We start from the raw sequence: 11,121 nt of genomic DNA on the forward strand, positions 1-11,121 counted from the left end.
CAAAAAAATTAGCTGGGCCGTGGTGGCACGTGCGTGTAATCCCAGCTACTCGGGAGGCTGAGGCAGGAGAACCGCTTGAACCTGGGAGGCAGAGATTGCAGTGAGCCGAGATCACACCACTGCACTCCAGCCAGGGCGACAGAGCCAGGACGTCTCAAAAAAAATATGTAGAGATGGGGTCTCATGTTGCCCAGGTTAGTCTTGGACTCCTAGGCTTGAGCAGTCCTCCTGCCTCAGCCTCCCAAAGTGCTGGGATTACAGGCGTGAGCTACCATGTCCAGCTTTTTGAGACAGGTTCTCACTGTTGCCCAGGTTGGAGTGCAGTGGCACAATCGCAGCTCACTGCAGCCTCTACCTCTTAGGCTCTGGCCATCCTCCTGCCACAGCCTCCCAAGTAGCTGGGACTACAGAAGCACACCACCATGCCCAGCTAAATTTTAATTTTTTTGTAGAGATAGAGTCTTGCTATATTGCCCAGGCTGGTCTCAAACTCCTAGCCTCAAGTGATCCTCTAGTCTCAGCCTCCCAAAGTGTTGGAATTACAGGCATGAGCCACCGCACCTGTCCTTCCCTGTGCTTTAATGCTGATCCAGAGGTAATAAGTTCAAGGAAGGGCCTCAGAGATCACCTCTTCAGCCCACATATTCAGGAAGAGTCTAGCAAAATTGAAAAGTAGAAGGCCACTTCTGTCCTTTGAAATGTACAAGGACTTTACCCAGGAGGCTCAAATTGGCATGAGATGCAACAGGCTTTATTGTTGCAGCAACACTAACATATACGCCCCATTCCCTGCTGAGGCCTGTCCCCACCTCACCCCTTGGTTGTCGATGGTGTGGAACACTGGGGTGAGGGGCAAAATCCCTAAGCAGAGCTGGAGGGAGGCAAGTGGGACTGGTGAGGGTCGGGATCACCTGGACCAAGGGTCCAACAGTCAGGATACCCAACTCCATCCACACAGGGGCATGGAACACTTGGGTTCTGAGTTCAAGATTTGGCAATGTCTTGACCTGGGTTGGAAGGTAGGGTAGGGTCTGGAAAAGCTTTGGTCCAGGGTTCAAGATTTGAGAGTGCCTTGCCCCAGGCCCCAGTTTGGGGATGAGCATGGAGAAGGGTGGATGGGAGTGTCTCTGGGTTCACAATTTGAAATTGGCCATGGATGCTCTGGCCTGAAGCCCCAGTTTTGGGGCTGGATGTAGGTGGCTCTTGGTCCTAGGATCAGGGCTGGGGAAGACTTTTGTCCCTAGGTAATGGGGGCTGGGTGTGAGGGATATCTTAGTTTGGGGCTGGCGTGGGGGTAGGGCGGTCACAGATGTCCTGTTTTGTTTGGGCAGGGGGCTCTAGGCTCCTGTTTTAAGTGCTGGGAAAGGGCTCTGGGTCCCAATTATGGGCTGGGGGTGGGGTGGTATTCTCCAGGTCCTGGGTACAGATCCCAGGGGCCTAGGATCCAGCCTCCTGCTCTTGTCCCAGCGCCTCTAGTAGCAGGCCCATTGGCGTCCGCTTGAGACCAATGCTCTCGATCTTGTTCTCAATCTTGTTCTTAAGGTTGCGCAGGCGCAACGAGGCGTGCACCAGGATCACTGTGGGCGGCACCGAGAGGGGTGGTCAGTGGAATAGACCTCAGCCTGCAGCCAACCGGGGTCCACCGAAGGGAATTGGCGCGCAGGCAGGCCAATGGAGTGGTGAGCAGCCAGGACGCCTCAGATACTGAAAGCGTGGCCGAGTAATTGGCTTGGCAACGTGGGCATGGCCAGGGAAGGCGCCCGGTAACGGAGACGTGGCCAGTGGAAGGCACTTAACACCAAGAGTGAGATAGTAAAGGCGATAATAAAAGGGGTGTTCCCAGAAGGGGGAACGAAGCCCGGGAAGGCGCTTTTAGCGGGGGCGTGGCCAGGCCCTCGGGTTTCCCAGCCCCCTCTCAACCCGGGGACCGGGGCAGGGCTGGCCTGGTGCCTTAAGCATGCTCTGGCCGCTTTCCTGGCTATCTCGGGGTAGTGGAGACTCACGAAGCACCGGCCCGGCGATGCTGAGCAGGAAGGTGCAAGCGCCGCCCGCGACCCAGAGAACCAGGAGGCCGACGGCAAGCACTGCGGCCAGGCAGGCGGCAGGGTGGCTGCGGCGGCAGCGGCGCACAGCTGCGCGGGTCTCAGCTGCCCACACCAGCACGCCGAGGGCCACCGCCACTACCAGCGCGCTCAGGAGCGTATGAAGCGGCCGCACGTACCTGCGGGTACAAGGGAACCAAGCTAGCCGGCCAGGCGGAGAGACGGCCTCCGGACCACCACCCACCCTGGGCCCCAAGAGCCAGGGTCTCCAGTCTCCGGACACTCCAGCCCGGCACATCCTCCCACCAGCCCTGTCTCTAGCAGGCCCATCTGCCAGGGCTCCCGACTCACCTCTGTAGACCCCTCCTTCCCTCCTTGTCAGTTCCACTGTCCTGTCTTCCTTAGGTCCCCGCTTCAGGCCCTCCCATCCCGCTAGACACTCCCCACATCCCCGGGCTCCCAACACTTCCCTGGACTTTCCTTCCGACTCTACCCCCGTAGGGCCCCTCATCAGCCTGCCCGCAAGCTCCCCCTTTAACCCCAGCCCCAGCAAATCCCTCTTCCAGGCCTTCTGTCTCCACAGGTTCCCCTCTCCCCAGGCCGAGGGTCCTTATAGGAGCCCCCTCCAGGCTTCCTCCCCTCCCAATGCCCCCTCCAGGCTCCCATTTCCCTATAGATTCCTCCCTCCATCATTGCTAGGACCTCTTCCAGGTCGTCAGCCCCACTCTGAATTTCCAGCACTGTTCAAGTCCTCCAGATTCTCCATCCCTCTCTGGTCTCAGGCTTTCCAACCATGGATCCTCCTCCTGGGCCCAAGTTCCCCAACAGGTACCTGCCCCTGGCGCCTTCCAATCATAGCCAGGCTCCCCTCCAAGACCGGATCCCCAATAAATACATCTTCCAAACTCTCCAACTTTACCGTCTATTTCCCGGTCTCTGCCCTAAGTACTCCAGGGTCGGCCTCAATCTGGCCCCATCATTCACATCACACCCCCCCACCAAGCCCTTCAAGTACTCTCATGTCCCCCTTTCGGGCCCTCCTTTTTTTCCGGTTCACCTTCCAGCCTACTTTCCCCTTCAGTCCCACACTTGTCTCCATCCTCCCCAGATCTTCCCTGTAGACCCCCATCCCCCGCAGGCCCTCCTCATCAGCCAGGCTCCATCTCCCTGAGGCCCTCCTTATAACTAGGCTCCACCTCCTTCAAGGCCCCCCTTCCAAGTCCCTCAGGCCGTCCATCTCTACTGACTTCGCCCTTCCCGGCCTTGCATCCCCCTCAGGTTCCCCGTCTTGGTCCTCAAAGACCTGTAGGTCTACCCCCCACGCTCTGCAGACGTCCCTGGCCAACCGGCGCCTCCCTCCCTCACCCGGCGAGAGCGAGGCCGATGCCGAAGCAGAGAAGGTAGTTGGTTTGGTAGTAGAGGAGGTTGTTGATGACGCGGTGGCACCATCGCTGCGGGTCGCATGGATCCGGAGCCGCCAGACGCGCCGACCCCAGAACAAAGTCGTCCAGGGCTCGTAGCGGTGGCAGCCGCACCTCCGACATCCTGCCGGTTAATGTGGCTGGACCAGCCAGGAGGGGGCCGGACTACAACAACCGTTACGCCCCTCGCCACCGCGGGGCACACCGGGAAACGGAGTCTGGGCTGGGCAGCTTTTTCCTAACCTCCTAGGTGGATTGCGCAGGGGCGGCGATGCACGTGACCGGAAAAGCAACTAACACGCCGCTCAGGAAAGCAGCAAAGGCTGCCGGGAAATCAAGTCTTGGCCACGGAGCGAGATGCTCCCAACCCTTAAAACTGCTATCCACCCCCGCGCGGGGCGCCGCAGGGGCTGCTCCAGGCGGTGCCAGCGGCTCAAGCACAAAGTAGCCAGACAGATAAGAAAGGAGGGACTGTCATAAGGATCCGAGTTGGATTCCACCTCCTTCCTGTCAGCGCCCAAGAGGGTCACATTTCTCCAGGAAACTCCATGCCCCGCCCCTGAGGTCAAGCCGTAAATGCCATTAAGGGCCTTTTATTCGTATTCATCACATCGGAGATCATCTCTTCCTAGGAAGCTTTTAAAAAATCCCCAGGTTGGATTAGGGCACTCCCTCTGGGTCCCTGGCAATTTCCTCCAGGTTAGGGATCCCAAGGGGTCGCTGCCTTCCTGGGTCTCTGGCCTGGCCCTTGGGGCACACAGTCATCAAGAAGTGCTGGGGGGAAGTGAGCTCTTTATTTAGACATAGCTCTGCTGAGTGGAAAGTGGACACCAGCCCCATTAATGCTTGCTGGCTGGTGGCTTCCAAGCACACCCCACTGCCAAGGCTCAGCTCTGCAGTCTGCCACTGCAGGTCCCTAGCACAGCCCCCAGGGTCCTTAAAAGTCATCATCATCACAGATGTCAAGGTACACGTCGAAAGCCTCTCTGTTGCAGTTTCCATCAGGAGTGAAGACATATTTGTGGAAGGTCCCATCTACGCAGATGGCTGGGGGAGGGGGGGTGGTAAAAGGTCAGAGGCTGCCACAGCCACAGGCTCCAGTCCTCTCAGGCATCTCAGGACCTAGGGTCTGCCTCCAGGCCTTTGCCCAATGCTGTCCCCCTTACTGATGATGAAGCTGAGCCTCACATGGCCCTAAAATCCTTTCAGGCCCAACCTGCAGGCCTTTGCCCCATGCAGTACCCCCAACCAAGGGGCTGTTCCCACTCACCAATGACAGAGTTGACGTTCTTGGAAGTATTGCGACCGAAGGCGCAGATGCAAGCTGACTCAGCAGGCACAGTGAAGCTCGCCAGGCTCCACTGAGAGTCCACGTACTGCCCAATCATAGGCCCCACCTTGCCCACGCGAGCCAGCCTGCAGGCAGCACTGGCTAAGCCCAGGTATGGTAAACGGGCAGGGGAACAGGGACACGGTAGGGTGGGGAGGGGGTACTCACGCGGAGCGGCGGTTGAGGCGGGTATCCTTGAGAGCAAAGATATGGACGGTGCCCTTATCACTGGAAGCGCAGAGGAAGGAGGAGTCGTGGCTGAAGTTAATGCTAGAAGACAGATCAGCAGTGATGCCCACATGTCATGTGGTATGGGGTCACCAGCCTACCATGCATACCCTGTGCTCACCAGTAGAGGGTGGCAGGGTCAGTGCCTCGGCGCAGCTCCACCAGTTTCTCTTTGGATTGTGTGTCAAAGAGGCGAATAAGGGTACCCTTCTGGGAGGCTGAGGCCACTACAGTGCCTGGCTGGTTTAGAGACACACAGGCTATGTCACTCTGATGTGCATTGATCGTGAATGGAGCAGACGAGGTGCCAGGCTTTGTGCTCGCCAGGTCCTGGGGTAGGAGGGAGGAGTCTGAGGTTGGGGTGGTATGGAGGGAAGGGGCCAAGAGTCCACAACGAAGCCAGTCCACGAACCTACCCACCCTTGTCCACTGGACGGCTCACCACAAGTTGCAGACTCCCACACTTGTGTCCCGGGAACACTAACAGTTGCTTCTCCAGGCTGGGGCAGAGGTCACAGAGCCCTAGGGTGTGAAGATGGGGGGGGGTGGGCAGCTGAAGAGGAGGCAGCATCTCAGAATGGACAGAGCTGGATGAGGACCAGACTTCAACCCTCCACGATACGCTTAACTCAAAGAACCCTGAGGGGGCTCAGCTCAGCTGCACGCCCCGCCAGCTAGGCAGATTCCATTCCTTGCTCTGCAGCTGTGGAATCTAGTAAGCTGCTATGACAGCCCCAGGAAGCTCAGGGATCCCTGACACACCCACCCATGTCCTCACGAGGTGTTTCTGCTCTGCCACTGGGGTACCCAGGGGTAGGGCAGGGCTGGAGGTGGGGAGAACTGGCTGAGGGCTGGAAAGATGGAGAGGCTGTGAGTGTGAGCATCTCCCTGCCTCTTTCCCCATTTCTCTGTGTGTGAGTGCCCCTTCCTTTCTTTCCTCATCTCTGCCCCTCTGCCCCATCCACTGTTTCATGCCCTTACACCTGTGTATCTGAGCCCTCTCACCCTTGGGGTTGTCCCGGGTATCAAACTCAAACAGCTTTCGGGGATTGTCGGGGAAGGAGTACACATAGATGCGGTTCTTCAGCACGATCACGATCCTGTGGGTATCACACAACACAGGATGGCCGTGAGGGGGTGGCGGGATGCCCAGGGAGGACTATCCCTCTCACTTACTGTGGGGACCTCCTACCTCCCACCCCGGTCCTCCTCAGGCTCACTTGTCATGGCGCATGCGCACAGAAAGCACTGGCTTGGTGAATGTGAACTCCAGCACCAGCTTCTCCTTGGAGTCCTTGCCCTCCCGGGCATCGTCCCAGATCAGCACTGCTGGGCAGGTGGGTGGGTTGTCGGGGCCAAGGTTTAGGGTAAGGGGCAGCCCTGGTGACACAGGATCCACCCCTGCTTCCCAGGGACCTCAACCTACTTGCTTAGCCTTTCAATAAACAACCAGTGAGATCCTCGCACAGCACGAGCACTTGTGGATATGATCCCTGAGAGGAGTGTTCTAGACTGTTACACTCATCTACAGATGAGGAAACTGAGGTTCAAAGTGGTTGAGTGTCTGGCCAAGGACCTCAAAACCCATCAGCAACCAAACAGGGACTCACACTCAGGCCTGTAACTTCCCCTCGGTAACTATTTCTGCCTCCAGGGTCCTAGTCCACGCACCCTGGAGATTTCCGTGAGGAATCCTAGGGCTCTGTGACTCACCTAGGGCAACTCCTGCTTGTGCAGATGGGATCATCAAGAAAAACCCTTAAAGTAAGATGGCATTTGAGGCTCAAGCCAAGGGGGTATTGGGAAGATGGCTCCAAGATTTTAAAACCTATTGCTTGTGTGACCTTGGATGAGTCACTTAACTGCACTGGGCCTCAGTTTCCTCATTGGTAAAAATGGGGATAATGATCCTTCCTACCCCATAGAGTTACTGTGAGGATTAAATGAGTTAATAGACGTAAAGTGCTTAGGGCAGTCCCAGGCTCACAGTAAGTGCTCTAGGGCATGGCACACAGGAGGCACTCAATCAGCGTTTTTAAAATGAAAACAAAGCACCAAGCTTCTCAAGCTATAAGATCCATGACTTCCAAGCTGTAGGCCTCCTCTCTGTGTGACTCTGAAGTACCCTGTCTTCATCTGCCAGTACCTTGGGCTGCCTGTGGGAGGCCAGGAGTCTGAGAAATCTGGGCCAAAGGGCAGGATGAGGGTGCTTACCTGAGATCTCTGAGAACTTGGGACTACTACCACCGCCCACCAAGGCCAGAAGGTTGGAGCGGTGCAGCATCTCCACCAAGCCCATGCTGCCCACCTGCTCGTGGTCTGGACAGGGACCAGGGTGTCAGTGGAGGTGGGAGCCAATGCCCAGCCCAGCTCTTCTGCCCATTGCCCCTCCCCTGCCAACAGCTCACCCAGATGCCCCTTCTCCATCAAGGGCTCCACGTTGTAGATGCGCACACCTGTCTCCATGGCGCAGCAAAAGCAGCCTGGGGGATGGAAGGAATCCAGACTGCCTTAAAGAATGCCCAGGTAGGAAGCTGGGGGCCCATGGCCCACTTCTGACCCCTCTTTCCCTCGCTCCCTCCCACAAGGGTACAGGCCCATCCTCTCTCACTTTGGTCTTGGTTGAAACGCAGGCTGGTCACTCCTCGAAGTGGCTGTTGAGTCATGGTGCAGGATTGTTCCCCTGGATACAAATGGGATAAAGATGAGAAGAGTCCTGGAGTCTCCCCTCCAAGTTCTGCCTCACCTGATTTCCTCCTCCTCCCACTCTGCTAACTACTGACTCTGGAGTGACTGCAAAAAAGATAAAAACAGGCCAGGCGTGGTGGCTCATGCCGGTAATCCCAGCACTTTGGGAGGCCAAGGCGGGTGGATCACCTGAGGTCAGGAGTTTGAGATCAGCCTGGCCAACATGGTGAAATCCCGTCTCTAGTAAAAATACAAAAGTTAGCCGGGTGTGGTGGGGCGCACCTATAATTCCAGCTACTCAGGAGGCCGAGGCAGGAGAATCGCTTGAACCCGAAAGGCAGAGATGGCAGTGAGCCGAAATCAAGCCATTGCATTCCAGCCTGGGTGACAGAGCGAGACTCTGTCTCGGGGGGGGGGGGAAGATAAAAACAGAGAGAGTCCCAGGGTCTCTGCTCTAAGCTCCCAAGATCCCAAACAGCATGGCCAGGAACCCTCCTTCTTTCAGGTTTGGCAAGCTCCAGGCCCACACTGACGTGGACCCCACACCTCCTCTTTACATGCTGGCCCTCACTGACTTGTCAGAAAGTAATGTGATAGGTGGTGCCCCCGTGATATCTCCTCCCCACCCCCAGCCAATCTTGATCCCAATGCCAGACATGGCCTGGAACCACTCCCAACCCATTTCTCATCTTCACACCTGACCTAGCACCGGACTCTGTCAATAAATAGAAAAAAGTGGGCTAGGTGAAGCACTTCTTGTACCTCCCTGACTTGGCCCTGAGACTGCTATGCTTGGTCTGCCATCCCCAGGAACTCCTCTGCTCATACCGTTCTAACTGTACCCCAACCTATTTGACCACCCCAGAGCCCTCTCACACCTTTCCCCCTCACCGGCTTCCCCAAACCCCTTCAGGATGCCTACCTTGGGATGACCCCTTCTCATGCCTTGGTAGAACTACCCATCAGGGCCAGCCTAGAAATTCCCTTAGATCGGCTTATGCCCTGGGGACTCTACCCTAGGATTCCCCCTAGCACTCTAAATTTTCCACCCCTGGGACATCTCCTTCCTTGTGTTCTGCTGTCCTTGACTACAACATAACCTGGCCTGGACCCAACCCCAGGAACCCCACCCATCCTCCTAAGATTCCCCCTCTAGACCCCTATCCAAGACCCTGCCCCAGGGCACCCTTGCCCAAAACAAACCACCCACAACTCCTACCTAGGAGAACCTCAACCCCTAAGATGCCTGCACAGTCCCCTACTAAGATTACCGCCATAGAGCTCCCAACTTCCCTTCAAATCCTCAACTCCCCAAGAACTCTGGCCAGACACACTCCCTCCCCATCCTCCAAGAGCCCAAATCTCCTTCCTTTCTTTCAGTTACACCCACCACTGGAATGCCTCATGCTCTTTCTTTGGACAGCTCTGCCTTAGAGTTATTCTCTGGACAGCTCCAACTTTCAAGACCCCTTTTTTGCACCTCCATTCCAAACGCCCGCGCCACCCCAGACTCTGTCCGGAATGCCTCGCCCCTCTCCCAAGACCAGCCGCATGCTCCTTCGAACGCCAGCACCCACGCAAGACCTCTGCCTTAGACCCCTACTCGAAAGACTCCCAGCCTCCCCCAGACCCAACCAACCCTGGGATCGTGCTCCAGCTTCCTGCCGCCTTCACCAGCCTGACCTCCGCGTGTCCCTGACCCGGGCCCCTGCTGTCGGTGCCGCCCGCGGCCCGGTTTTCTGACCTCCCGGGCCTTGGAGCCCGGCTTGGGTGTTTACATCAGGCCCTACTTCCGGGGGAGGGAGCCTGTCGCAGGAAATGACTCACCTCAGCTGGAAAACGGCGGCCACCGCCTTCCTCGCCCAGTTCCCGGGTCTTCGGAGCATCGCGAGTGACAGTGGGGACCTCGAGGGAGGGCGCGGGGAGCGGAGGAAGGTCGGCTGGGGGACCAGAGGCGAAGGGGGTTCCTCAAGGCCGAGACTGTCTGAGGGAACCCGGAAGGGTGGGGAGAGAGAGCGTGCCTTGCCCCCAGCAGAGCGAAACCGGCCGAGCCCTCAGCCCCTTGGTCACCCACGATGGGGGAGTAAACCTTCCCTGCGAACAATTTTCGGACCTCCGCGGCGGCCGAGAGTAGCCGCCCCGGTTCGCAACACACAGTCCTCCCAGGCTTCCAGAGGGGCGGCGCTGGGGGTTACAGGCGGGGGCGGACCTGGAGACCTTGAAAGTGGAGAAACCTCCTTGGCTCCGGGAAACCAAGGAACAGATTTCGCTTTCTTTCTCCCCACCCTACCCCCCCCAACCCCGCCAGCTCTGAGTTTTGTCTTTTGTGTTTTGTTTTGTTTAGTTTTGTTTTCTGAGACAGAGTTTCGCTCTGTCGCCCAGGCTGGAGTGCAGTGGCGCGATCTCGGCTCACTGCAACCTCCGCCTCCCAGCAGGTTCAGACGGTTATCCTGCCTCAGCCTCCGGAGTAGCTGGGATTGCAGGCGTGCGCCACCACGCCCAGCTAATTTTTGTATTTTTAGTAGAGACGGGGGTTTCACCATATTGGTCCGGCTGGTCTCAAACTCCTGACTTCAGGTTATCCACCCGCCTCGGCCTCCCAAAGTGCTGAGATTACAGGCTTGAGCTACCACGCCCGGCCTCTGCTTTTATTTTCACAAAATACAAAATAGCTTTTTGATAGTAAAAGGTACAAATGCTTTGGGCTTAAAAAAAAAAAGGTCTTACCTATGATAAAGCTTAAAAAAAAAAAGGCCCCAAATTATATGCATACTGGAAGGAATTTTTTTGAGACGGAGTTTGGCTCTTTTTGCCCAGGCTGGAGTGCAATTAGTGCAATCTTGGCTCACCACAACCTCCACCTCCCGGGTTCAAGGGATTCTCCTGCCTCAGCCTCCCAAGTAGCTGGGATTACAGGCATGTGCCACCACGCCCAGCTAATTTTGTATTTTTAGTAGAGACCGGGTTTCTCCATGTTGATCAGTCTAGTCTTGAACTCCTGACCTCAGGTGATCTGCCTGCCTCGGCCCCCCGAAGTGTTGGGATTACAGGCGTGAGCTACTGTGCCCAGCTGGAAGGATTTTTAATTAAACTTTACATTAAGAAATAATAAATAGGCTGGGCGCGGTGGCTCACGCCTGTAATCCCAGCACTTTGGGAGGCCGAGGCAGGCGGATCATGAGGTCAGGAGTTCGAGATCAGCCTGGCCAGCATGGTGAAACCCCGTCTCTACTAAAAATACAAAAAATTAGCCAGGCATGGTGGTGCACGCCTGTAGTTCCAGCTACTTGGGAGGCTGAGGCAGGAGAATCACTTGAACCCAGGAGGAGGTTGCAGTGAGCCGAGATCACACCACTGCACTCCAGCCTGGGTAACATAGAGTGAGACTCTGTCTTGAAAAAAAAAAAAAAAA

The 11,121-nt window shown here is 56.7% G+C and overlaps 2 protein-coding genes across 6 annotated transcripts; both read right to left on the reverse strand.

The window, feature by feature from the left end:
* Window positions 1-729: 729 nt before the first annotated feature.
* Window positions 730-3,739, reverse strand: PRAF2 (PRA1 domain family member 2). The gene is made up of 3 exons (XM_032756927.2): window positions 3,408-3,739; window positions 2,004-2,221; window positions 730-1,577 (listed from the first exon to the last, which is right to left on the reverse strand). The coding sequence occupies exons 1-3, from the start codon at window positions 3,584-3,586 to the stop codon at window positions 1,438-1,440; spliced, it is 537 nt and encodes a 178-aa protein (XP_032612818.1). The 5' UTR covers window positions 3,587-3,739; the 3' UTR covers window positions 730-1,437.
* Window positions 3,740-4,039: 300 nt separating this feature from the next.
* Window positions 4,040-9,672, reverse strand: WDR45 (WD repeat domain 45). 5 transcript variants are annotated; one of them, XM_032756923.2, is made up of 11 exons: window positions 9,349-9,490; window positions 7,633-7,704; window positions 7,430-7,504; window positions 7,236-7,340; window positions 6,242-6,347; window positions 6,027-6,121; window positions 5,464-5,543; window positions 5,143-5,351; window positions 4,962-5,063; window positions 4,734-4,879; window positions 4,040-4,510 (listed from the first exon to the last, which is right to left on the reverse strand). In XM_032756923.2, the coding sequence occupies exons 2-11, from the start codon at window positions 7,685-7,687 to the stop codon at window positions 4,401-4,403; spliced, it is 1,083 nt and encodes a 360-aa protein (XP_032612814.1). In that variant the 5' UTR covers window positions 7,688-7,704; window positions 9,349-9,490; the 3' UTR covers window positions 4,040-4,400. The 5 variants fall into 5 exon arrangements, with proteins under 5 accessions (XP_032612814.1, XP_032612816.1, XP_032612813.1 ...); XM_032756925.2 differs by having other exon boundaries at window positions 4,167-4,510; window positions 5,143-5,261; window positions 6,242-6,350; XM_032756922.2 differs by lacking the exon at window positions 9,349-9,490 and adding an exon at window positions 9,537-9,672 and having other exon boundaries at window positions 4,173-4,510; window positions 6,242-6,350.
* Between the last annotated feature and the right edge of the window lie 1,449 nt (window positions 9,673-11,121).

This window comes from Hylobates moloch, unplaced genomic scaffold (assembly GCF_009828535.3).
Source record: "Hylobates moloch isolate HMO894 unplaced genomic scaffold, HMol_V3 SCAFFOLD_7, whole genome shotgun sequence".
Taxonomy (NCBI): domain Eukaryota; kingdom Metazoa; phylum Chordata; class Mammalia; order Primates; family Hylobatidae; genus Hylobates; species Hylobates moloch.

What these genes read in the sequence shown, in the direction of transcription:
- PRAF2 (XM_032756927.2), bottom strand. Translation starts at nt 3,586, where the DNA reads ATGTCGGAGGTGCGGCTGCCACCGCTACGAGCCCTGGACGACTTTGTT. An exon ending in ATCGGCCTCGCTCTCGCCGG is followed by an intron (nt 2,222 to 3,407) that starts GTGAGGGAGGGA and finishes TTGTACCCGCAG; the next exon opens with GTACGTGCGGCCGCTTCATA. An exon ending in CATCGCCGGGCCGGTGCTTC is followed by an intron (nt 1,578 to 2,003) that starts GTGAGTCTCCAC and finishes TGCCGCCCACAG; the next exon opens with TGATCCTGGTGCACGCCTCG.
- WDR45 (XM_032756922.2), bottom strand. Translation starts at nt 7,687, where the DNA reads ATGACTCAACAGCCACTTCGAGGAGTGACCAGCCTGCGTTTCAACCAA. An exon ending in GCGTTTCAACCAAGACCAAA is followed by an intron (nt 7,505 to 7,632) that starts GTGAGAGAGGAT and finishes TCCATCCCCCAG; the next exon opens with GCTGCTTTTGCTGCGCCATG. An exon ending in GACCCTGCCACCCTCTACTG is followed by an intron (nt 5,064 to 5,142) that starts GTGAGCACAGGG and finishes TCTGTCTTCTAG; the next exon opens with CATTAACTTCAGCCACGACT.